The sequence below is a fragment of the Balaenoptera musculus genome, chromosome 10 (genome assembly GCF_009873245.2).
Source record: "Balaenoptera musculus isolate JJ_BM4_2016_0621 chromosome 10, mBalMus1.pri.v3, whole genome shotgun sequence".
Lineage (NCBI taxonomy): Eukaryota > Metazoa > Chordata > Mammalia > Artiodactyla > Balaenopteridae > Balaenoptera > Balaenoptera musculus.
In genome coordinates this window covers 87,239,581-87,267,517 of record NC_045794.1, presented here as the reverse complement: position 1 = coordinate 87,267,517, position 27,937 = coordinate 87,239,581, and the positions used below count along the sequence as shown (strand labels likewise).

At 37.6% G+C, this 27,937-nt stretch overlaps 1 protein-coding gene across 6 annotated transcripts in view; it reads left to right on the top strand.

The window, feature by feature from the left end:
- Positions 1-27,937, top strand: part of SLC41A2 (solute carrier family 41 member 2) — a 134,873-nt gene that overhangs the window by 28,238 nt on the left and 78,698 nt on the right. For all 6 annotated transcript variants that reach the window (XM_036865600.1, XM_036865602.1, XM_036865599.1 and 3 more), the window contains one exon: positions 15,383-15,490. In XM_036865600.1, coding sequence (XP_036721495.1) covers positions 15,383-15,490 — 108 coding nt within the window. The remainder of the gene's footprint in view (positions 1-15,382; positions 15,491-27,937) is intronic.

Here is a 27,937-nt window from a genome sequence, read left to right as displayed (position 1 = left end):
ATGCCAACAAGGGCAGACAAAACAAAACAAAACCAACAAAAGCCTGTTCGTTGTAGCGGAAGGACTAGGAAAGGGACACCCTAGCAAGACAAAACAGTTTTAGACAATAACTGTTCTACTCTAGCCAAACACTACAGAAAAAGCCGTGGCCTCACCCACATCCACTTCAGCAAAGGCCCAGCGGGGAGCCTGGAGGGCATCCTGCTAAGTGAAATAAGCCAGATAGAGAAAGACAAATATTGCATGGTATCACTTACATGTGGAATCTTAAAAAAAAAAAGTCAAACTCATAAAAACAGAGAGTAGAATGGTGGTTGCCAGGGCCTGAGGGGGTGAGGGAAATGGGGAGAAGTTGGTGAAAGGGTACGAACTTTCAGTTACAAGGTAAGTATGCTCCAAGAATCTAATGTACAGCATGGTGACTGTAGTTGATAATACTGTATTGTATACTCGATATTTGCTGAGAGAGTAGATCTTAAGTATTCTCACCAAAAAAAAAAAAAAAGTAACTCTGTGAGGTGATAGATATGTTAATTAACTTGTTGGGGGAATTCCTTTCATAATGTATATGTATATCAAGTCATCAGACTGTACCCTTAAAATATATTACAATTCTATTTGTCAATTATACCTCACTAAAGCTTAGAAAAAATGAGCAAAATATACTGAAAGCAAGCAGAAGAAAGGAAATAATAAATATAAAAGCAAAAATCAATGAAATTGAAAGCAGGAAAACAGTAGAAAAAAGTCAGTGAAACGAACATCTGGTTCTTTGAAAAGACCAATAAATCTGACAATTTGTAGCAAGACTGACAATGAAAAAAAAAAAAGAAGACATAAATTACCAAGATCAGAATGAAATAGGGGATATCACTACAGATCCTGTAGACATCAAAAGGATAGTAGGGCTTCCTTGGTGGCTCAGTGGTTGAGAATCTGCCTGCCAATGCAGGGGACACGGGTTCGAGCCCCGGTCTTGGAAGATCCCACATGCCGCGGAGCAACTAGGCCCGTGAGCCACAACTACTGAGCCTGCGCATCTGGAGCCTGTGCTCCGCAACAAGAGAGGCCGCGACAGTGAGAGGCCCGCGCACCGCGATGAAGAGTGGTCCCTGCTCGCCGCAACTAGAGAAAGCCCTCGCACAGAAACGAAGACCCAACACAGCCAAATAAATAAATAAATTAAATTAAAAAAAAAAAAAAAGATAGTAAAGAAGTACTACAAACAACTCTGCACACGTAAATTTTACAACTTAAAGTGGGCCACTTCCTCAAAAAACACAATTACCACAATCCACCCAAAATGAAGTGGATAATTTGAATAGCTCTATACTTATTAAGGAAATTGAATTCATAATTTTAAAAACTCCCAAAAAAGAAACCTTCAGACACATATAGTTTCACCTGAAAATTCTACCAAATGTTTAAAGCAGAGTTAACACTAATTCTACACAAGCTTTTCTGGAAAATAGGAGGGAACACTTACCAATTCATTTTAAGAAGTTGGTATTACCCAGATACCAAACCAAAGACAATGCAGAAAACAAACCAAAAAAACCCAAAGAACGTATAGACCAATATTTCTCCTGAATATAGACCAAAAAAATCCTTAACAAACATTGGCAAATAGAATTTAGCAACGTATAAAATGAATTATACACCATGAAAAATGAGGTTTATTCCAGGGGTGCAAGTCTTGTTCACTATTTGAAAATCAATATAATTCACCATATTAACAGGCTAAAGAAGAAAATCACATGACCACGTCAAATGATACAGAAAAAGCATTTGACAAAATTCAACACCCATTCATGATAAAAAAAACTCAAATAAATAGGAATAGAGTGGAACTTCCTCAACATTATACTTAATTTAATGATGAAATACCGAATGTGGTTTTCCCCTAAGATCAGGTACAAGACAAGGATGTCCACACTCATTACCTTTATTCAACATAGTGCAATAAGTCAAGAAAAGGAAATAAAAGACATACAGATTGGAAAGGATGAAATAAAACTGTTCCTATTTGTAGATGACATGATTGTCTACTTAGAAAATCCCAGGGAATCTACCAAAACAAAAACAAAAACTCCAAGAACTGATAAATGAGTTCAGTAAGGCCCAGGATACACAATACATACAAAAAATAAATTTTATTTCTAGCAATGAGTATGTGGACATTGAAATTAAAAATACAATAACATTTACTCAAAAAACAAACACCTAGATGTAAATCTTACAAAACACATACAGGATTTGTATGCTGAAAGCTACAAAACACTGATGAAAGTAATCAAGGAAGATCTAAATAAATGGAGAGACTTGCCATATTCATGGCTTAGAAGACGCAACATAATAAAGACATCAGTTCTCCCCAAACTGATATACATGTTTAACAGAACTCTAAAAATCTCCACAAGATTTTTTAATAGAATAAATAATATTAAAATGTATACGCAAAGGGAAAGAAAATAGAATTTTCTTTTTAAAAATCAAAACAAAGTGGAAAGTATCAGTCTACTTGATTCCAAGCTTATTAAAATGACCACAGTAATCAAGACTGTGGTATTTGGTGGAGGGATAGACACGCTTAAACTTGACACCAAAAGCGTGATCCATAAAATGAAAAATGGATAAATTGGACTTTATCAAATAAAAATTTTGTTCTGTGAATGACCTTGTTGAAAGGATGAAAAGCCAAGTTACAGGCAGAAAAATTATTTGCAAACCACACATCTGGCAAAAGGCTAGAATAAAGAACTCTCAAAAACTCAACATTTTAACAAAAACAGCTCAGTTAGAAAATTGGCAAAAAAAAAAAAAAAGCATAGAGACGTTTCACAGAAGAATATGTACAGATGGCAAATAAACTTGAAAAGATATTTAGTATCTTTAGCCATTAGAGGAACGCAAATGAAAACCACAATGAAATTTCACTGTGTACCTATCAGAATGATTATAATAAAAAATAGTGGTAGTATCAAATGCTGTTGAGCATGTAGAGAAATGGTATCACTCATATATTGCTGTTGGGAATTTAAAATGATACAGCCGCTCTGGAAAACACTTTGACAGTTTCTTTAAAAAAAATAAAACCTAAACATTAACTATCATACAACCTAGGAATTGCATTCCTGGGCATTTATTCCAGAGAATGAAGACTTATGCTAACACAACTCCTGTACGTGAATGTTTACAGCAGCCTTATTCATAATAGCCAAGAACTGGGATACACCCCAGAAGTCCTTCAACAGTCAAATGGTTTAACAAACTCTGGTAAATCCATATGATGGAATACTACTCAGCAACAAAAAGGAATGAACTGTTGACACATGCAACAATCTAGATGAATCTCCAGAGAATTATGCTGAGTGGAAAAAGCAAATCTCAAAAGGTTATACATATTATATTCATTTATAAAAATTCTTGAATCAACATTTTATGGAAATGGAGAACAGATTAGCAGTTGCCAGGGATTAAGAAGGGGCTGGGAGTGGAGAAAAGTGGACGTGGCTATAAAAGGGCAACAGGAGGAATCCTTGTGGTGATGGAAATGTTCTGTATCTTGACTATATCAATATCAATATCCTGGTTGTGAGATTGTCCTAGAGTTTTGCGAGATATTAGCATTGGGGGAAACTGGATAAAGGATACATGGGATCTCTCTATTATTTTTAATAACCGCATGTGAATCTATAATTATTTCAAAAAGTTCAATGAAAAACATAATGTATGTATCTGGTAAAGAATATTTAAGCTGTATGAAACAATACATAATGGAGAAAGAAGTCTCCTTTTTTTTTTAACATCTTTATTGGAGTATAATTGCTTTACAATGGTGTGTTAGTTTCTGCTTTATAACAAAGTGAATCAGTTATACATATACATATGTTCCCATATCTCTTCCCTCTTGCGTCTCCCTCCCTCCCACCCTCCCTATCCCACCGCTCTAGGTGAGGTGGTCACAAAGCACTGAGCTGATCTCCCTGTGCTATGCAGCTGCTTCCCACTAGCTATCTATTTTACGTTTGGTAGTGTATATATGTCCATGCCACTCTCTCACTTTGTCCCAGCTTACACTTCCCCCTCCCCGTGTCCTCAAGTCCATTCTCTAGTAGGTCTGTGTCTTTATTCCCGTCTTGCCCCTAGGTTCTTCATGACCTTTTTTTTTTTTTCTTAGATTCGATATATATGTGTTAGCATACGGTATTTGTTTTTCTCTTTCTGACTTACTTCACTCTGTATGACAGACTCTAGGTCCATCCACCTCACTACAAATAACTCAATTTCGTTTCTTTTTATGGCTGAGTAATATTCCATTGTATATATGTGCCACATCTTCTTTATCCATTCATCTGTCGATGGACACTTAGGTTGCTTCCATGTCCTGGCTATTGTAAATAGAGCTGCAATGAACATTTTGGTACATGACTCTTTTTTTTTTTTTTTAATTTTATTTATTTATTTATTTATTTATGGCTGTGTTGGGTCTTCGTTTCTGTGCGAGGGCTTTCTCTAGTTGCGGCAAGTGGGGGCCACTCTTCATCGCGGTGTGCGGGCCTCTCACTATCGCAGCCTCTCTTGTTGCGGAGCACAGGCTCCAGACGCGCAGGCTCAGTAATTGTGGCTCACGGGCCTAGTTGCTCCGCGGCATGTGGGATCTTCCCAGACCAGGGCTCGAACCCGTGTCCCCTGCATTAGCAGGCAGATTCTCAACCACTTCCCACCAGGGAAGCCCTACATGACTCTTTTTGAATTATGGTTTTCTCTGGGTATATGCCCAGTAGCGGGATTGCTGTGTCATATGGTAGTTCTATTTTTAGTTTTTTAAGGAACCTCCATACTGTTCTCCATAGTGGCTGTATCAGTTTACATTCCCACCAACAGTGCAAGAGGGTTCCCTTTTCTCCACACCCTCTCCAGCATTTATTGTTTCTAGCTTTTTTGATGATGGCCATTCTGACCGGTGTGAGATGATATCTCATTGTAGTTTTGATTTGCATTTCTCTAATGGTTAGTGATGTTGAGCGTCCTTTCATGTGTTTGTTGGCAATCTGTATATCTTCTTTGGAGAAATGTCTATTTAGGTCTTCCGCCCATTTTTGGATTGGGTTGTTTGTTTTTTTGATACTGAGCTGCATGAGCTGCTTGTAAATTTTGGAGATTAATCCTTTGTCAGTTGCTTCATTTGCAAATATTTTCTCCCATTCTGAGGGTTGTCTTTTGGTCTTGTTTATGGTTTCCTTTGCTGTGCAAAAGCTTTTAAGTTTCATTAGGTCCCATTTGTTTATTTTTGTTTTTATTTCCATTTCTCTGGGAGGTGGGTCAAAAAGAATCTTGCTGTGATGTATGTCATAGAGTGTTCTGCCTATGTTTTCCTCTAAGAGTTTTATAGTGTGTGGCCTTACATTTAGGTCTTTAATCCATTTTGAGTTTATTTTTGTGTATGGTGTCAGGGAGAGTTCTAATTTCTTACTTTTACATGTACCTGTCCAGTTTTCCCAGCACCACTTATTGAAGAGACTGTCTTTTCTCCACTGTATATTCTTGCCTCCTTTATCAAAGATAAGGTGACCATATGTGCATGGGTTTATCTCTGGGCTTTCTATCCTGTTCCATTGATCTATATTTCTGTTTTTGTGCCAGTACCATACTGTCTTGATTACTGTAGCTTTGTAGTATAGTCTGAAGTCAGGGAGCCTGATCCCTCCAGCTCCGTTTTTCTTTCTCAAGATTGCTTTCGCTATTCGGGGTCTTTTGCGTTTCCATACAAATTGTGAAATTTTTTGTTCTAGTTCTGTGAAAAATGCCATTGGTAGTTTGATAGGGATTGCACTGAATCTGTAGATTGCTTTGGGTAGTACAGTCATTTTCACAATGTTGATTCTTCCAATCCAAGAACATGGTATATCTCTCCATCTATTTGTATCATCTTTAATTTCTTTCATCAGCGTCTTAAAATTTTCTGCATACAGGTCTTTTGTCTCCTTAGGTAGGTTTATTCATAGATATTTTATTCTTTCTGTTGCAGTGGTAAATGGGAATGTTTTCTTAATTTCACTTCCAGATTTTTCATCATTAGTGTATAGGAATGCTAGAGATTTCTGTGCATTTATTTTTTATCCTGCTACTTTACCAAATTCATTGATTAGCTCTAGTAGTTTCTGGTAGCATCTTTAGGATTCTCTATGTATAGTATCATGTCATCTGCAAACAGTGACAGCTTTACTTCTTCTTTTCCTATTTGGATTCCTTTTATTTCTTTTTCTACTCTGATTGCTGTGGCTAAAACTTCCAAAACTATGTTGAATAATAGTGGTGAGATTGGGCAACCTTGTCTTGTTCCTGATTTTAGTGGAAATGGTTTCAGTTTTTCACCATTGAGGACGATGTTGGCTGTGGGTTTGTCATATATGGCCTTTATTATGTTGAGGAAAGTTCCCTCTGTGCCTACTTTCTGCAGGGCTTTTATCATAAATCGGTGTTGAATTTTGTCGAAAGCTTTCTCTGCATCTATTGAGATGATCATATGGTTTTTCTCTTTCAATTTGTTAATATGGTGTATCACGTTGATTGATTTGCTGATATTGAAGAATCCTTGCATTCCTGGAATAAACCCCACTTGATCATGGTGTATGATCCTTTTAATGTGCTGCTGGATTCTGTTTGCTAGTATTTTGTTGAGGATTTTTGCATCTATGTTCATCAGTGATATTGGCCTGTAATTTTCTTTGTTTGTGACATCTTTGTCTGGTTTTGGTATCAGGGTGATGGTGGCCTCATAGAATGAGTTTGGGAGTGTTCCTCCCTCTGCTATATTTTGGAAGAGTTTGAGAAGGATGGGTGTTAGCTCTTCTCTAAATGTTTGATAGAATTCGCCTGTGAAGCCATCTGGTCCTGGCCTTTTGTTTGTTGGAAGATTTTTAATCAGTTTCAATTTCAGTGCTTGTGATTGGTCTGTTCATATCTTCTATTTCTTCCTGGTTCAGTCTCGGAAGGTTGTGCATTTCTAAGAATTTGTCCATTTCTTCCAGGTTGTCCATTTTAGTGGCATATAGTTGCTTGTAGTAATCTCTCATTATCCTTTGTATTTCTGCAGTGTCAGTGGTTACTTGTCCTTTTTCATTTCTAATTCTATTAATTTGAGTCTTCTCCCTTTTTTTCTTGATGAGTCTGGCTAATAGTTTATCAATTTTGTTTATCTTCTCAAAGAACTAGCTTTTAGTTTTATTGATCTTTGCCATCATTTCCTTCATTTCTTTTTCCTTTATTTCTGATCTGATCTTTATGATTTCTTTCCTTCTGCTAACTTTGGGGTTTTTTTTGTTCTTCTTTCTCTAATTGCTTTAGGTGTAAGGTTAGGTTGTTTATTTGAGATATTTCTTGTTTCTTAAGGTAGGATTGTATTGCTGTAAACTTCCCTCTTAGAACTGCTTTTGCTGCATCCCATAGGTTTTGGGTCGTCGTGTTTTCATTGTCATTTGTTTCTAGGTATATTTTGATTTCCTCTTTGAGTTCTCCAGTGATCTCTCGGTTATTTAGTAGTGTATTGTTTAGCCTCCATGTGTTTGTATTTTTTACAGTTTTTTTTTTCCTGTAATTGATATCTAGTCTCATAGTGTTGTGGTCAGAAAAGATACTTGATATGATTTCAATTTTCTTAAATTGAGCAAGGCTTGATTTGTGACCCAAGATATGATCTATCCTGGAGAATGTTCCATGAGCACTTGAGAAGAATGTGTATGCTGTTTTTTTTGGATAGAATGTCCTATAAATATCAATTAAGTCCATCTTGTTTAATGTATCTTTTAAAGCTTGTGTTTCCTTATTTATTTTCATTTTGGATGATCTGTCCATTGGTGAAAGTGGGGTGTTAAAGTCCCCTACTATGATTGTGTTACTGTTGATTTCCCCTTTTGTGGATGTTAGTATTTGCCTTCTGTATTGAGGTGCTCCTATGTTGGGTGCATAAATATTTACAATTGTTATATCTTCTTCTTGGATCGATCCCTTGATCATTATGTAGTGTCCTTCTTTGTCTCTTGTAATAGTCTTTATTTTAAAGTCTATTTTGTCTGAAATGAGAATTGCTACTCTGGCTTTCTTTTGATATCCATTTGCATGGAATATCTTTTTCCATCCCCTCACTTTCAGTCTGTATGTGTCTCTAGGTCTGAAGTGGGTCTCTTGTAGACAGCATATATACGGGTCTTGTTTTTGTATCCATTCAGCCAGTCTATGTCTTTTGATTGGAGCATTTAATCCATTTATATTTAAGGTAATTATCAATATGTATGTTCCTATTCCCATTTTCTTAACTGTTTTGGGTTTGTTATTGTAGGTCTTTTCCTTCTCTTGTGTTTCCTGCCTAGAGAAGTTCCTTTAGCATTTGTTGTAAAGCTGGTTTGGTGGTGCTGAATTCTCTTAGCTTTTGCTTGTCTGTAAATGTATTAATTTCTCCATCGAATCTGAATGAGATCCTTGCTGGGTAGAGTAATCTTGGTTGTAGGTTTTTCTCCTTCATCACTTTAAATATGTTCTGCCACTCCCTTCTGGCTTGCAGAGTTTCTGCTGAAAGATCAGCTGTTAACCTTATGGGGATTCCCTTGTGTGTTATTTGTTGTTTTTCCCTTGCTGCTTTTAATATTTTTTCTTTGTATTTAATTTTTGATCGTTTGATTATTATGTGTCTTGGCGTGTTTCTCCTTGGATTTATCCTGTATGGGACTCTCTGTGCTTCCTGGACATGATTAACTATTTCCTTTCTCATATTAGGGAAGTTTTCAACTATAATCTCTTCAAATATTTTCTCAGTCCCTTTCTTTTTCTCTTCTTCTTCTGGGACCCCTATAATTTGAATGTTGGTGCATTTAATGTTGTCCCAGAGGTCTCTGAGACTGTCCTCAATTCTTTTCATTCTTTTTTCTTTATTCTGCTTTGCAGTAGTTATTTCCACTATTTTATCTTCCAGGTCACTTATCCGTTCTTCTGCCTCAGTTATTCTGCTATTGGTCCCTTCTAGAGAATTTTTAATTTCATGTATTGTGTTGTTCATCATTGTTTGTTTGCTCTTTAATTCTTCTAGGTCCTTGTTAAACGTTTCTTGTATTTTCTCTATTCTATTTCCAAGATTTTGGATCATCTTTACTATCATTATTCTGAATTCTTTTTCAGGTAGACTGCCTATTTCCTCTTCATTTGTTAGGTCTGGTGTGTTTTTACCTTGCTCCTTTATCTGCTGTGTGTTTTTCTGTCTTCTCATTTTGCTTAACTTACTGTGTTTGGGGTCTCCTTTTTGCAGGCTGCAGGTTCGTCGTTTTTGGTGTCTAGCCCCAGTGGCTAAGGTTGGTTCAGTGGGTTGTGTAGGCTTCCTGGTGGAGGGGACTAGTGCCTGTGTTCTGGTGGATGAGGCTGGATCTTGTCTTTCTGGTGGGCAGGTCCATGTCTGGTGGTGTGTTTTGGGGTATCTGTGGCCTTATTATGATTCTAGGCCGCCTCTCTGCTAATGGATGGGGTTGTGTTCCTGTCTTGCTAGTTGTTTGGCATAGGGTGTCCAGCACTGTAGCTTGCTGGTCATTGAGTGAAGCTGCGTCTTGGCGTTGAGATGGAGATCTCTGGGAGATTTTCGCCATTTGATATTACATGGAGCTGGGAGGTCTCTTGTGGACCAGTGTCCTAAAGTTGGCTCTTCCACCTCAGAGGCACAGCCCTGACGCCTGGCTGGAGCACCAAGAGCCTTTCATCTGCACAGCTCAGAATAAAAGGGAGAAAAAATAGAAAGAAAGAAAGAAGACCAAATAAAATAAAATAAGATAAAGTAAAATAAAATAAAGTTATTAATATAAAAATAAAAAATAATTTTTAAGGAAAGAGTTTTAAAAAGTAAAAACACAAAAAAACAAAAAACGGACGGACAGAACCCTAGGACAAATGGTAAAAGCAAACCTATACAGACAAAATCACACACAGAAGCATACACATACACACTCACAAAAAGAGAAAAAGGGAAAAAATATATATATCTTTGCTCCCAAAGTCTACCTTCTCAATTTGGGATGATTCGTTGTCTATTCAGGTATTCCACAGATGCAGGGTACATCAGGTTGATTGTGGAGATTTAATCCGTTGCTCCTGAGCCTGCTGGGAGAAATTTCCCTTTCTCTTCTTTGTTCGCACAGCTCCCGGGGTTTTGCTTTGGATTTGGACCCGCCTCTGCGTGTAGGTCGCCTGAGGATGTCTGTTCTTTGCTCAGACAGGACAGGGTTAAAGGAGGAGCTGATTCAGGGGCTCTGGCTCACTCAGGCCGGGGGGAGGGAGGTGTACGGAGTGCGGGGCGATCCTGCGGGGGGCAGAGGCCAGCATGACGTTGCACCAGCCGATCCTGCGGGGGCAGAGGCCAGCATGGCGTTGCACCAGCCTGAGGCACGCCATGTGTTCTCCCGGGGAAGCTGTCCCTGGATCACGGGACCCTGGCAGTGGTGGGCTGCACAGGCTCCCGGGAGGGGCGGTGTGGATAGTGACCTGTGCTTGCACACAGGCTTCTTGGTGGCCGCAGCAGCAGCCTTAGCGTCTCATGCCCATCTCTGGGGTCCACGCTGACAGCCACGGCTTGCGCCCGTCTCTGGAGCTCCTTTACGCGGCACTCTTAATCCCCTCTCCTCGTGCACCAGGAAACAAAGAGGGAAGAAAAAGTCTCTTGTCTCTTCGGCAGGTCCAGACTTTTTCCCGGACTCCCTCCCGGCTAGCTGTGGCGCACTAGCCCCTTCAGGCTGTGTTCACGCCGCCAACCCCAGTCCTCTCCCTGCGATCCGACCGAAGCCCGAGCCTCAGCTCCCAGCCCCCGCCCGCCCCGGCGGGTGAGCAGACAAGCCTCTCGGGCTGGTGAGTGCTGGTCAGCACCGCTCCTCTGTGCGGGAATCTCTCCGCTTTGCCCTCCGCACCCCTGTTGCTGCACTCTCCTCCGTGGCTCCGAAGCTTTCCCCCTCTGGTACCCACAGTCTCCACCCGCGAAGGGGCTTCCTAGTGTGTGGAAACCTTTCCTCCTTCACAGCTCCCTCCCACTGGTGCAGGTCCCGCCCCTATTCTTTTGTCTCTGTTTTTTCTTTTTTCTTTTGCCCTACCCAGGTACATGGGGAGTTTGTTGCCTTTTGGGAGGTCTGAGGTCTTCTGCCAGTGTTCAGTGGGTGTTCTATAGGAGCAGTTCCACGTGTAGATGTATTTCTGATGTATTTTTGGAAAGGAAGGTGATCTCCGCGTCTTACTCTTCCGCCATCTTGAAGCTCCCAGAAGTCTCCTTTTCTATGTGCCCTTCCCCTATTCTCTTCTTTAAAATTTACTGGTATTATTTTTTTCTGTCTTCTTCCACTGACATTAAATGCATGTACATTCATATATATATATATGCTAATATGTGTGTGTGTATATTCACTAAAAACACAAGCAAAAAACATCCTATAATGCTGCTCTTCACCCTGCTCTTCTTTTTTTTTAAGATTTATTGATTGATTGATTGATTGATTGCTGTGTTGGGTCTTCGTTTCTGTGCGAGGGCTTTCTCTAGTTGCGGCAAGCAGGGGCCACTCTTCATCGCGGTGCGCGGGCCTCTCACTATTGTGGCCTCTCTTGTTGCAGAGCACAGGCTCCAGACGCGCAGGCTCAGTAGTTGTGGCTCACGGGCCTAGTTGCTCCGTGGCATGTGGGATCTTCCCAGACCAGGGCTCGAACCCGTGTCCCCTGCATTAGCAGGCAGATTCTCAACCACTGCGCCACCAGAGAAGCCCCCTGCTCTTCTTAATTTATCTTGTAGCTTCCTTATAGATACACACGGATTTACCAAATTCTTCTCTGGAGAGCTCTATTGTTATGCTCTATTGCAAAGATGTATCATTGTTTTTCTACCAAGTGACCTAATGAAGGAGATTTAAAGTACATCAAATCTTTTGTGATTATGAACAGTGATGAAGTTGACTCATTATATGTATGTGCTTGAACTCACGTTCAACTTTATTTGTAGGATAAATTCCTTGAAGTAGAGTTTTGAGTTGAAAATTATGTGCATTTTACATTTGATAGATATTGCTGAATTCCCCCAAAGAAGTTAAACCTTTACGTTCTCACCAATAGTGTAATGGAGTGCTTATTTCCTTATACTCTTACCGACGGAGTATTATCCAACTTTTTGAACTTTACCAATATCACAGAAGAAAATTGATCACCTTTTAATTTGCATTTTTTAAATTATGAGTGAGGTTGGTCACTGGGTCATATGTCTAAAAGTGAATGGGTTTCATTTTTTAAAACTAAGTTAAAATGAGAAACAAATCTTCTCCAGCTCTGGGGTATATAAGTTTTTTAAAAATTGCATAAGCTTCTTTTACCAATTAGTTATTTTTAAACTTTTTCTGTTTATTTTTAAGTTAGGACTCTATGGATGTATTCCTCAACTTGTTTATTCTTTTTTTTAAATTTAATTTTATTTTTTTTCTTTTTTTTTTTAAGTTTCATTTTTGTTTGCCCTTTTGGGCATTAATAGGTTTTTAGGTTTCGAGTATAGGACATATGTAAGCAATCTGACATTATGTTTGAGGTATGGGTGCTTACCTAAGATTCTGGGTATTGACAGACATCTAAAATTAGGTAAGATTAGAAGTTGATTTCCTGTAGGGAGGATTCTTGTGGAGAAGTTTAGCAGTGCATAGTAATCTACATAGCCTCAGAGGACATGTCTGTATCGTGGCAAAATTTATAAGTAGGTGAAATTTATTTGGGGCACTGGCTGCCTCAACATCCCCTTTCTGAACTTTTTTTTTTTTTTTTTTTTTGGCATTACCTCTTCCTGACAGGAAAATTAACTGATAATATATCTTGGTGTTATAGCTAATAAACCCTCAATATTGTTATTTATTACTATGTACAGGCATGGTCCTGAGCACAACCCTATGAGGTAGGTACACTTATGACCTTATTTTAGATGAATAAAGTAAAGCATAGTTTTGCTCAAGTCATAGAGTAAAAGTAGTAGTATCAGAATTGCAACTCAGATAATCTGATTCCAGAGCCCTTTTCTTTGACTAACGTGCTGTACTGTTTCTCACTGTTCTCGTATTTCCCAAACTGTGTGTCTGGACACCCCAGGGTTGCTGTGGGGTATGTTAAATTTTTGAGGGAAACACAGTGACATCTCTTGGACACTCTACAGACCACTGACTCGAGGTGGTACAACGTATCAGCATTAGATCACACTCCATCTGACATACCTCTGCAAAGCTACATTTTCAGCAGTGCTGGGAAAAAAAGCAAGTGTCACACAAAAATCAATACAGAACAAGAAATGAAGGCGGTAGTTTCCAAATTCCGAGGTTTGAGATGCTGTGCAGTGCCCAACAGATACACACATCCTGTTAGTAAGTACTGTGGTTACATGACTTAAAAATATGATTTATTCTTTCAATTTATTTGTGTTATTTCTTCAGATGGCTACCAAATTGTTAGGAAATAAATACTTATTAAATTGTTTGGACCTAGCTACTTAGTAGGACTGTTAGATATTTCTTTTGGCCTAGGGATGTCATGAAAACATTTCTGAGACACTACTGGTGCTGTAAGCTGAGAAAGTTTGAGAACTTCTGAAAGCTCATCTCTGCAGGTGTAGAGAGAAGAATGCAGAATTTATTGGGCATGAGGTTGGAAATCAATACGTGATCGTTCTTATTGTTATATCAATGCTAAGGTGTAAGTGTTTTCATAGTAATTCTCACAGGAGCATTTGATTTGAATTGAACTTGGAAAGGGTGGTAGTAACCCAAAGGAATGGATCCCAACAGATCCAAAGTGGGATGGCAGTGACTGATAGAGAAATTTGGATATTCTGGTGTTTCTAAAATTGTGTAGGTAGGTGTCTTAATATTGTGACCTAGGTAATCCCAAATTATGTCTAATGTGATAAAAACAATACCTATCTCGTAAGTTTGTTGTGAAGATTAAATGATTAAGCCTAGAACAGTGCCTGGCACCAACAAGCAATCAGTGAATGTTGACTGTTGTTAATATTTATTATTATTATTATCTGTTGTTATTCATCATTGTCATCATCACCGTCATCTCTGAAGGATGCATATCCCACTAGCACAGCAGAATTCTTACCTATCATAAAACATGGACAAAATTGTTTGTTAGTTTTTTGACATGTTAAGGAATCTGAGAGGCTACTGGACCCCGAGTGCTGTTTTTAGGCCCATCCTTAATTGACTTGAATCCTGGAGGGATTCCCTTGTCAAACTGTTAAACCAGGTTTTTACCAAAGACTGGTCTGATAAACATTTCCTAAAGCTTCTTTAGGCCCTAGTTCTGCACCTATTTGGAACAGCCTCTAGGGAAACTTTGGGGACAAACTGAAATTTTCTTTCATTTATCCGATGGATTTGTCTTACTTTTCTCACCTGTCTTGGTGTTAGTGACAAGACTGTATTCTTGATTTTTTTTTTGGCATAAATTAATATGCTTAGTCCCTAAAGTCTCCTTTGGGACAATCACCTCTTAATAACACTTGTAAAATAGCATTTTGTGTTATTCAGTCATTTGTATGGTCTTTTCAGTTTATAAAGTACTTTAATATCTGTTGTTTTCATTATTATGGTATTTCCTCATAGGCTAGACAGGGCAGGTAGTATCTTCATTTCATGGATGAAGAAACTGAGAGCAGAATGGTACGTAACTCATCCAGGATCACACAGCCAGGTTATGACAGATCCGTGCCTAGAATAAGAAATTTTCTTAATTTCCAGTTTAGTGCTCTTTTATGATCCTGTGCTCTGTGGCCTCTTGCCTCACACCCTAAAATGGGGAGCAGAACATGGGATGACTCAGAACTCCTGGGGTCAATTCTAGGTCCCATTTTTTGATCTTGGGAAAATCATTTTAACTTCTCTGAATGCTTATTTCTTCATTTGTGAAACGAGCTAATAATATTACTGTACTTTTCCTGTGGGTTGGTTGTAATTAGTGTTGGAACCAAGATTCAAATACAGGTTATCTGGTTCTTGAATCTGTGTTTTTAACCACTAGTTACACTGACTCTTGCCATCATAAAGAGATACAGTAGACTTTAAGAGTAACAGAGTTGTGTAACAAGCTAGATGTACTATGAGATATAGTGAGTGTATCAGCTATTACTTCCAACTCTAACTGAATTTCTAAAGTAACTCAAGGTTTTAGAACTCTGGAGAATGGCTTAAGCTAAATGTTCACTGATGAAACGACCTGTGTAGTTATTCAAAATGTAGATGCAACATCGGAAAAAAGGCTGAGATTTTTAGAAATCTTTATTCTAAAGTGTTTTTTAAAGGGTATCAGAAAATTCTATTTTTTTTTTTTTTTCTTACAGCACTGGGAGGTGTTCAAAAAAGTAACAGAAGTTTTCATTTTAGTTCCTGCACTTCTTGGTCTCAAAGGGAACTTGGAAATGACATTGGCATCCAGATTATCCACTGCAGTAAGTTTTTTCCTATACATAAACATATACTGTTTTATCTATACATAAACATATACTGTTTCTCTCTATTGAGGAGAACTTGCACCAGGAAGATAATTTTCTCCTCTGTCTACTGATAAATTTCTGAACCTCAGGGCTATGCTAAGGAGTTATGCCTGTTAATCATGCCCTGAAATCTCCCTGGGTTGTCTAATCTGGGGATTATAGGCCTTCCTTTATCCTGAGAAGAAGTAGCATTCTTGCCCCCTTTCATTCCAGGGCGTTCTGGCAATTATCATCAGTGCTTAAAACATGGGGCAAGTCAGATATTGAGATTCTTTATGGTTCGATGGTTGGTAAATTGTTATTTAAACTTTTTGTGATTGTAAAAGTAATATATGTTTATTATACAAACTGCAGGAAAGGGAAAAAGGTATGAAGAAGAAAATTTAAAACTACCCCCAATTATTTACCTAGACATAATCACTATTAATATTTTGATACAGATCCTTCTATACTTGGATATCTCTACCTATGCATAGGTATATCATAATGTAGATACATACTGTATATTCTAAAAAAAGAACTGGAATCATATATATTCTCTTTTATAATCTGTGATATCCATTTGTAGATACATCATGATCATCTTTCCATATCAATAAATGTAGACCTATCTCATTTTTATTGGCTGTGTGTTTTTCTGTTGTATAGTTCTACCGCGGTTTAATCCATCATCTGTTATTGAATATATAGGTTCTTTTTAATGTTTTGCTGTTATAAACAACGTTGTAATGAATATTCTTATACATACAGTTTTACATTCTTTTCTTATTTCTTTTGGGCAAATTCTAGGATTGTAATTACTGTTCAGGAAAAAAAAAAAGTATACTTTTAAGGCTTTAGCCACATATTGCAGAATTGTCATCCATAAAGGTTAAACACTTTTGAAAATACTGCTACCAGCAGCGTTCTGAGGTTTTTTAGTAGCCGAAAAGGACATTGTTTTCTCACTATAACATTCTTTGGGGGTTCACCATTGTGGAACCAAGTTATGATTAAAACCATGTAGCTAGTGAGGTTCACTTCAATGAGCCATCAGCCCACTGAACGTTAGCCAAAAATTAACTAAGCCATCGTTACTAATTGCAGTGCTGTTAGTATATGAAGTTTGTTTCTTTCCTTAAAGAAGGTACAACAGATGAATCTATGAACTAGGAAGAAACATTTGTGTATCTAAAGGTAACCAAGATGTGGAAGCTGAACAACCATGGTGTTGATGGGAGCCCTCTTTCACTCCTCTTCCCCTCTCCCCGTTTTTCCCCAGGCAGCTAGCTGTGAGTTCCCTAAGGTTTCTTGAGTGAAGCAGATGCTTGGAAAGGAAATGCATTAAATAATGTTTTATTAACATTATTATTGGCTTGCTCAATTAAGAGAAAATGCTACATATGCCCTATGGAAATTTCTAAGCCCTTTCCTTACATATAAAAGGTCATATAGCCATACTCTGCCCAGGCAATGATGAAGTATTGGGTGTTAGTGAGCTCTCATAGTGTGCCAGCACTGTGCTAACTGCTTTACAAGGATGTCTCTTAACAACCCTATGAGATAAACACTATTCCTGTTTTACAGAGGAGGAACTGAGGCTTTGAACAGTTGAGTGATGAAGGGTGATTCCTGAGAGCTATTTTATATTAGGTGGTTAGGGAAGACTTCTCTGAGAGGTGGTGTGTAAGTTGGAGCCTGAATAATAAAAGTGAGTCAGCCATATCAAAATCTTGGAAAAGACCATTCCAGGTTACATTGTATCTAATCAGTGTAATGATGTCAGTGTAATAATGTCAAATATTTATAAGCGTTCTGTACAGATTCACTTTCACAGTTGAGCCTGTGTAACTGTATGTCTATGTAGTAAACAGAGGCCCATGTAACCGTATGTCTATGTAGTTTAAAATTAAACAACAAGCTTACAAATTTAAAAAAACTTCTAGAGACTTTCTTTCCCTGGTGGCGCAGTGGTTAGGAATCCACCTGCCAATGCAGGGGACACGGGTTCGAGCCCTGGTCTGGAAGATCCCACATGCCGCAGAGAAACTAAGCCCGTGCGCCACATCTACTGAGCCTGAGCTCTAGAGCCCGCGAGCCACAACTACTGAGCCCCCATGCCACAGCTACTGAAGCCCGTGCACCTAGAGCCCGTGCTCCGCAACAAAGAGAAGCCACTGCAATGAGAAGCCCGTGCACTGCAACGAAGAGTAGTCCCCGCTCGCCACAACTAGAGAGAAAGCCTGCACGCAGCAACAGAGACCCAGTGCAGCCAAAAATAAATAAATTAATTAATTTTTTAAAAAAAATCTCTTTCTGCCTTGGCAAATACAGTATATCCTTTGATGATCTGGAAGTCCAAGATCAAATTTAGAATTCTTGGACTTCTTGGGTTCTATTTTGGAACATAGTGATGTGGAGAGAGCCAGCCCCTGGTCTGACGCTTGCCCCCTTCCTTCTCCACCCTTGACCCTGTGTCCTGCACTTTGAAAGACCTCACACATACCTCAGACCTCACGTTCATCTATACCCCAACAAACAGCCAGCCCTTGAGCGCTCCTTGGCTTGGGCATGCACCAGTGGTGGCATGGTCTGCCTTCAGGAAGATTGGCTTCAGGAAGAGGCCATTGGGCTCTAGGCCATTTAGTCAGGGAGCTTTATGATCCCAGGTATCTGGAGTGTGGCCTAGAAGGTGATGAGACACAGGTTTCGAGTGGGCACACTGCTTGGGCCCTATGCACTCTTCATTCTGAGGAATGGAGCATAGCTAAAGGAGGGCCAAAGTGGGGCCTTCTAAGCCATGGGTCTCAGAGCTGAAGTCCCTCTTACAGAATTAGAGAACTACCGATTCTAGATTCCAGGAGTGAAAACTTCTCTTGGCCTAAGGAAAATTACATGACATAGAAGAGATTTAGAAGCTTCCTTGTGATGTACTTCTGCAAGATATTAAAACAGGATGGAAAAGTTATATATTAAGAAGTGTTGCTTGAACAAAGTAGCCATAATATTATACTCTGAAGGTAGCAGTCACAGGACTTACTAATAACCAGTGGTTGCCTACAGAGAAAGCAGTTTTTTTATTGGAACCTTCTTAAGTAACCAAATGGCCGTACCTTGAAGTATACAAGTATCTCTTACATGATATCTGTCCTATCATTCTACTCTTGAGAAGATACTGAAATTGGCGTGAATGCAATAAAAGCTGAGATATAAATGGAAATTCACTACTTTTTGGTGTCTTGGAAGCCAGTCACATAGCTCCATTGTTACACTTTTAGATCCAAGGTTTAAATGCAAATTTTTCTCAAGTGATCATGTGAAGCAGTAAGTATGTGTAAAAACATTAAAATTTAAAAATGTGTTAGGGCAACACCCTTTGACTCATCTGAAAATATTTAGAAAGCATCATTATCAAGCAATATACAAAATTTCAGTTTATGCAGTTATTTCAATGAAATTGCATCATCACTATTAACCAAAATGTCAAACCTGGGAATTAAAGAGGATATAAGTCCTTTATCAATTATATTTCTTTCCTAATATAATTAGGAAGAAGAAGCCAAATAATTTGATAACACCATCATTCTCAGCAGCATCTAGACTGGCAAAAGTAGCCAAAAACATTCTTGATTGTCTAATGACTTCATTTGAAAGTGGGCATCTATATAGTATTACAGATATGAAGTATAGTGACCACAGGATCAATCTAGCAGCCCTCAGTGCTAAGAACTTATTTCTCAAAAATTTAATAATAAGATGGTAATAAGATTTTTAAAGTTTGATTAAATTTCACATTTGTTCTAATCTCCTAGAAGTTCATCATATAATGGTGACATTGGTGTCAGCTGAATATTGATTTTAACACTTGGCCATTTGGCATCCAACTGGAATGTGTGTCTAGTATACCTCTAGCTTTTGTCTTCAAAAACAAAACAAAAACTTTTGTGTAGTTTTACGAAGGTTTTCAAAGTTAGTGAAATTACATGCATGTGTTCCATCTGCCATCTTTTCCCAGTGATCTACCCTTGCATTATGTTTTAAGAGCTGATGGGTTACCTAGATAGATCTCAATCCAAGAGGCTTTTTGACAGGAGAGGAGAATAAAGAAGAGGTCTTGAAAAACAAGAGTGGCAACATTTAAGGGAGAAGAAAGTTATTAGAATGAGAGTTAAAAGGTGGCTTTAGTTTCATTTTGTTAGAAAAGGAACTTTGTTCTGATAAATATAGTTAGGCATACCAACATTTAAGCAACTTGATAACTTTGCCAGGAAAACTGAAATTTTGGCTAACTTACCCCGAAGAAAATATTTCTAAAAGCAACATTGTTGAGCATTACCCAGCATTTGTTTAGATTCAAATAACAGATTAAACATGCCAATCCATTTTGAAATAAGCCATGCCGGAGGGAATCCGGTTAAAAAAGAATATGCTGCAAATTAAATTGTTTAGTTTGATTACGTATTACCATTAAAGCTGAATTTAATCTTAATCTTTTTATTTGAACTTGATTTGTTGTGGTGCCTATATTTTATATTAGATATTTTTATCAAATGTCTGATTTTATTTATTTGTCTGTTCATATTTAAGACAGGAGAACTCCAAAGCTGATTAGAAGCTCAGCTCATGGTGTTCACTGCAGGGTCATCTAGCTGGACCTTTCTTTGGGGAGATGGGATGGAGCCGCTATTTTCCACAGGTCAAGAATTGGGTCACTGATTATAAGATATCTGAGCCGTAAACTAAAGGAATTACTCAGTTCTCTAAGCAATTAAAACGCCATAAACTAGATGAATATACCATGTTATCATGGCTTGATGCCATGAGTTACTACTTTTCCATCTACTAATTTGTTTACTTTTATTTTTTGAGGCTATTTGAGATAAGAATGTCCCCTTTATTGCCAGGGCCAGAGACAGGACTGTTGTTGATTTGTTATATTAGTGGTTCTCAAAGTGTGTCCTTCTGAACAGCGGCATCAGCAACTTGTTAGAAATGCAAGGTCCCAGCCCCACTCCAAGGCTACTGAATCAGAAACTCTGGGGTGTGGCTCAACATCTGTATTTTAACAATCTTTCCAGATGATTCTGATAAACATCAAAGTTTGAGAACCACTGTGTTACATGAACAGCATGGAGGCCAATAGGGCTGGGACCAAGTGAGAGAGGGGGAAAGTCACAGGGTGTGAGATCACCTGTGGGTCATTGTGAGGACGTGGGTTATTGTGTGAAATGGGAAGCCTTTGGAAGGTTTTGAACAGTTGAGTGATGTGATTTGATAGATGTTTTTAACAGACTATTTTGACTGTTGTGTTGAGACAGAGCTATAAGAGGCCAAAGACCAAAGCAGGGAGGCAAGTTGAGAGTCTGTTGGAATAATACTGCAGGCCAGAGATGAGGTTGGCTTGGATCAGGGTGGGGTAGTAACAGGGGATGTAGTGAGACATAGTTGAAGTCCAGAACTCATTTTCAAAGAGAGTTGTCAGAATTGGCTGATTGACTAGCTGAAATTAAAGACCAGGAGTTGTCACTTGAAATTTTCTCTGGATCTGAGAGGGGTAAAAGTAACCAAATTAGAAGATGGAATGCTAGTAAGTTGTGGCATCAAGCTAAGATGACATGATATATTCATCTAGTTTGTGGTGTTTTAATTGCTTAGAGAATTTGATCTCAAGTTTCCTAGGCAGAGTACTACCATTCTGATAGAGTGCTGGAGAATCATTGTCAGCTGTATTCCAGCTCTGATGCTCTATTTGCTATTAAAGCAATTCTGGGTTAATGACTTCTCAACAACAAAAACCCCAAAGCCTCACCTTCTAGAGACCCTTCACTGGCTGTTCTCTACTTGAAATATTTATTACCCTTGACTTTGAGACCCCACACTCTCCTCACTCACCTCTTTCATGGTTTCTTCTTAGTTTACTTTTTCTTTGCTCATCCTCTTGATTTGAGGTTTTCTTGAAGTTTCAGTACCTTTGTCTTACATGTTCTCCATCAGTAATTTCGTGTAGTCCACCACTCCTGGCACATTGCTGACTCTCAGATTTGTATCTCCGGTCTCTTTCCTGTCCTCCGGAGCTGATTGCACCACTCACTACATTCAAAATTAAACTCATTATCTTCTCTCACTCTAACTGTGCTTTCTATCATTCTTGTCAGTTTATTAATATTACCAATCACCTCCCCTCTCTCTATCTAGTTACTCTCTAGACTGTCAGTTCCACCTGTGAAATCCTCTTCCCTTTCCCTTATGCCCCACCTGCCACCACCTTAATTTAGTTGCCTATTGTCTCTAATTGGGATGCTGTAGCAGATTTCTAACTGTACTCCCTTGTTCCAGGGAGAAGGATGGATGAGTATAATTTTTTTTTAAAACTTAAAACAAGCACAATTTGAAAGTCAGCTCTTTCATCTATGGTCAAAATATAATTCTTTTAAAAATTTTACAATTTTTTTTTCATTTGTGAAAGTAGGAGTAAAAATCATTATAGCTATAGAAGGCCAGTCTATGATTACTTTAATCTTTTTGCTCCATTAAAGTCTTGTCTCATTTTTATGACTGTCTGCAGTAGAATCAGGTTAAACAAGCTTATAGGGTTTTAAGGAAAGCCTATAAAGATAGAGAACTTAAAACATAAGATATCAGATACAGCCTACTTACTCAATCTGTTGAAGGTCAGTTGTATTTCAAATTTGTTATTCTATGAAGCTAAAGATTAAATGTTCACAGATAAAAAAGATATTCCAATAAAGTAGGTTTCCTGTTCTAACAAGGGAGATTTAATAATGATGAATCCAAATCAACTTTATCTCTCCCTCTTTTACTTCAGTCAAAATTTATTTCTAAAGGTATAATGACTAACTTGAATAATTTTTCCTAGATTTTTATCTTTTCAACAGTAGATATGTTATAGTAGTATGTTATCTACTATGTTATAGTAGATATTCTTACAGATATATAACAGTAGTATATAATTGAAAAATAAACCAAGTACAGTGATTCTATAAATTGCTGGGTTTAAGTTCTGTTATCTGAGCTCTAAAATTTTCTGCTTCTGAATGCTGGATATAAAAGAGTCAGGAATGATAGTCACTGTCCTAATGACAGGATTTTTTTAAAAAAGTCTTTAAAACTATTTTCCAGGAGTAAATTGCCTAGCACTTTTCCACTCTAGGCAAAGTGATTTTTGTTGCCTCAAACCTTGATTCTCTGAAATTACTTTGAAACATTCTACCTTCTTAATTCATTAATTGAAAAAATATTTTTGAGCCCTTTCTATATGCCAAGCACTACTCCGTGTGCTAGGGACTCTGCAATAAACCAACCGGAAAATGTTCCTGCCTTCATTGAGCTCACATTCCAGTGGAGGCACGTGAAGTTGGAAAAACCTCTTTCCCTAATAATTTTACATTAGACTTCCCATTCAAACTGTGAAACTTCTAAAATAAAGAAAAAAATAGAGCCCCCAATAATGATGTTAATAACTATGGCATAATTTAGGTACCATCACAGTCTCAGTATTATTTCCTAAATTTGGCATAATTCTAAATTATACGTGTTCTTGTCATATCCTGATTGTTAAATACAAATGAGATTGCATATTTCTATTGGTCTTAACTTTGAGGTATGTTTCTTAAGTTATGAATACCAACCCATAGTCATAGCTTTGTGGAGTGGAACTGCTTAAGTTTAATCTAGAACTGTTTCAGTCAACTAGATTTTTAGCTCTCTCCCTTCTTTGAAGCTTTATTGAGGTATAATTGACATACAAGAAACCACACAAATTCAGTCTTAATTTGATGAGTTTCAGTACACAGTATGTACCTGTGAAACCATCACCACAATCTAGACAGTGCACCTAGAGCCCAGTGAACAGATGCATCACCCCTGTACATTCAGAAAGATATTAGGGTGTGTGTGTGTGTGTGCGTGCGCGTGTTTTAGTATATTGTTTTATTATCAAAGATTTCAAGCGTGTAAAATTCTGATAGCGTTCCCAATCCAGTTAATGGCAGAATAAAGTGGTTGAGTGAAACTTCCCAGAGAATAACATTTACAAAATCTGGATGATAAATTATTTGCAGGCAATGGAAAGTGATCAAAAGCAGGTAGAAACTAGAGTTTACCCTTAAAAGACCATAACTACAGTGCGTAAGAGTTGCAAAGTTTGTGGCTTTTTTTGCTTGATGGAATTCCCCAATCCTTGGGTCTCGTGTGGTAGAAAACCCACAGTCTTACCAGCTTGAGGTGTGGCAAAGGTCAGGGAGTCTGGCAAACGCACAAAAAAGAAGAAGAAGAAAAGTAGGCAGAGATGTGAGAGGGTCCCATACTTGAAAGACAAACACACTGGCTAAAATTTATGAGTTTTTGCATTCTGTTACTATGCACAGCTATAGTGGCAGAAAATTGAAGTTTTGTTGGCTTGAATTATCAGATAACGGAGCTTGGAGGTGACAGAGCAGGTGGAAATTTATGGGGAAATCCCAGCAGCAGAGAACTGCAGAGAGGATGAGCCCCAAAATCTGAGTATTAATTCTCTCCAAATCTTTGGCTGACCATTAAACTACACAGGTGCAGGGGAGATCCCCAAAAGGCTGGACTAAAAGTTGGTAGCTGAAGGAACCAAGCAGAGATATGAGCTGCTCCACATTGTGGAAGAGACAACAGTTTGTAGTTTGAGTCTAGGCAGATTAACTGCCTATTAGAAGGAAAATCCAGTTATCCTCAGAAGAACATAGCATTATCCAGAGTTATTATAACATATTATTACACTGTCTAGTTTTTTACTGAAATCACTAGATGTGGAAAGAAACACAAAAGTGTGATTCATATTCAGTCAATGGAAAGTGACTCAAAAGTGGGCCTGGATGTTGGATTTAACAAAATCTTCCAAAACAACTAGTAGTAATATGTTCAAAGAACTAAAGGGAAAAAATGTTCAAAGAATTAAACAAACGTGTCTTAATGAGTGAATGTATCAGATTGGTGATAGCAGAAGAAAGAATTCATGAACTTGAAGATAGATCAATAGAAATTATTCAATATGAAAAACTGAGAGGAAAAAAATTGAATAAATATAAATAAAGCCTTGGATATCTGACAAGATATGATGTTAAACATATATGTAATATATTGGTATAACAAATATGGTAAAATTTTTGTATTTGACAAAACCAGGTAGTGGGACTATAAATGTTATTTTTTAAAAGCATGAAAGCAAAAAAAAAAAAAAAAAAGCATGAAAGCAATTACTGCTGAATGAAATTATCTTTTGAAAATTAAACTTTATTGAAGTATAATTTACATGCAATAATATATGCCCATATTAAGCGTATAGTTTGATGAGTTTTGACAAATACATTAAATGTGTAACTATCACCACAAACAAGATATAGAATATTTCCTCACCCCAAAAAGTTCCCTTATGCTCCTTTGCTGTTAATCCCACTACCAGGTAATCCCTCTGGTCTCAGGTAATCACTGCCCTTTCAGTCACTAGTTTAGGATTTCATATAAATAGTATCATAATTTTTCTCATTGATTATTTGAATAACAGTGTTTGCCAGGTTTCTCCACTATAAAGTTACATTTTACCTCTTGATATATTACTAAATAACCTGTAGGAAGTTACTTTGAGACTGCAGACATACCCTGTTACTTAACAAACTTTAGCCAATTATCTTAGCATGTATTAATGATTTTTGTCTGAATCCATTTTTACATTGAAGGCTGCTGAATTGTCATTTTCTAACTGTTATTCCTTCTACATTTATTACTTAGCATTCTACTAAGGAAACGATCTCCCTGTCTTTCTTATCTCCCTACCTCCCTCTCTTCCTCCCTCCCTCTCTCTTCCTCCTCTCCCTTCCCTCTAACTATCTATCTATCTATCTGTCTGTCTATCTATCTATCCATCCATCCATCCATCCACCCACTCTCAGTATGGACTCAATGGACTCTTATTTTATTCAATGGGTCATAATCCATTACTGCTATTATTCATTTTGATGCCCAGATTGTCTCAGATTTGACTAGGGGGAAGCCCTTTCAAACTGGTTCCTGTGTTGTTTTGACATGCCCTTATTATATTTTGAGCACTTTGTTACTTTCTGGCACAAGATATTCCAGGCTCATCTTATACTTTCCCTGTCCCAGCCCTGGAACCAGCCATTTCTCTAAGGAGCCTGGTTTTAGTGGGGAATAGTATTTAGAGATTTTAGGCTTTTTGAACTGAGTAGTTCCTTACTACTTTTAGATTCCACGTTTATGGTATTTTCTTCTACCATTTTAACTGATATTTTTAAAGGACTTTATGCTTATTTATTTTATGCAATAAAGTTTAACATCATAACTACCCAAGAAGTACCATTTTCACTAACACTAATATTTTACAGGACTGTCTGCATATTTCTAAATTTGATTTGTGGTCTTCATGAGAGAGGTCATTTAGTCAAATCTTCATACTTTGTGCAAGACTGCCAGTGTGTCCTTCTAGATAGATGAGAATCAACCTGTTTTAAAACTTCAGAAGAGCAGATTTTACAGCCTCTGGGGAAAACGTACCAATAATCAGTGGCTAACACTCAAGGATTACATGCATTTTATGCTCACTTCTCTAAAGGGAAACATTTTTTTCCTAAAAGCCTTTCCCCACTTTCTTCCCATTTCTTTGTTTTCCTTCTACTCCTTCCACTTTTTTATTCTTCTTATTATTCTCTTCCAAATGTTTAGAGTCTTACTGGATATAGGCCATTTTTTAGCTACCCTCCAGTTCCTTATATTTTTAGAGTGGTCTTAGTTTATATTATGATTTTCATCTTAATACTCTTTGAATTTTAATGTTATTTATGTTGTAGGACCTACATTTAGACAAAAAGCTGAGGTTATTTCTTTTTCTAGTTGCCAGTATTTTAATTCACCAATTAATGTTTTTAAATAAAATTTCTCATTATACCAGTACTATTTTTTCAGTGATGAAAATTTGAAAAATTCTCTAAAGAACAAAGAAGAAAATAAAAATCATCCATAGACTCATCACCCAGAAATAACAATAGTTTTTTTAAAATATACCTATTTTATGAGCTCAGACGTAGAGAATGGACTTGAGGACATGGGGAGGGGGAAGGGTAAACTGGGATGAAGCGAGAGAATAGCATTGACATACGTACACTACCAAATGTAAAATAGCTAGCTAGTGAGAAGTAGCTGCACAGCCCAGGGAGATCAGCTTGGTGCTTTGTGACCACCTAGAGGGGTGGGATAGGGAGGGTGGGAGGGAGGCGCAAGAGGGAGGGGATATGGGGATATAAGTATACATATAGCTGATTCACTTTGTTATACAGCAGAAACTAATGCAACATTGTAAAACAATTATACTCCAATAAAGATGTTTAAAAAAATTTAAAAATTAAAAAAAAAAAGACTAATACTTCAATGGAGACTTTCAGTACCCTTGTTTCAAGTATTTACATATTAAATGTACATTTTCTAGTATCAATTATAGTAACTATATTTGTATATGTATAACTATATTTGTGTATATATAACAATTATAATAACTATATTTATATTTGTATTTCAAGGTCATCTCAACCCACTTTTGTCTTTAGCCCCAATAAATCTTGGGTCCTACCCATAACTCATATGCTTGAGGGTCAGACAAATAACATACACATTTATGGAGGGGAAGGGTGTAGGGATTATAAAAAGTAGAGACTGCAGTCTCCACCTAAAGGCATTCAGATTCAGAAAGTTAAAACCACTGTGTTGGCCAAACAGAGCACATCTTCAGGCTGTTGGCTATCTCAGCTCTACTCTTTCCTAAAAGACTAGTTAGTATATCTGCAAAAATAGTGGCCTGTTTTTCTGGTACTTTAAGATAGACGTAATTTAAATAAATCTGGATTACACAGAAGTCTTTATCAGATCTTGCCCTAATGTACTTTATCACCTTCCAAGTTCTTAGTTTCTCTAGCTGAGCACCATCAGGTCAACTAATCTAATAAAAATAGATCCAGCAAAGGCCTTTAGATAGAGCATTCATGCTTCTCCCTCTCTACTCTGAAAAAATATAGATAGTTCACATTAATCCTAGGCTCTGGACAGTAGGGTGGGTTAGCCCGCGTGTTGGTACAGTTTTTACAAGTTGGAGGCAACTAGGGTCAATTTTCTGTGTCCTGCCATACCCCACCCTAATGCCAATACCATAGCTGTTTTTCCTAACCATGGAAATGGGTCAACATTTCTCTAGTTTTATTTTCTTTTTTAAATTCTTCTAAAAATCTTTTCTTTGTAAAATAAAGTTACTGTTTGTGAATATATTCTACGTTTTAAATTTCGCATCATAAATTATATTTCATAAATATGAAATATATTTTATTTCACATCATACATCAACTTGCTATTTATTATTTATCTTACACTAAA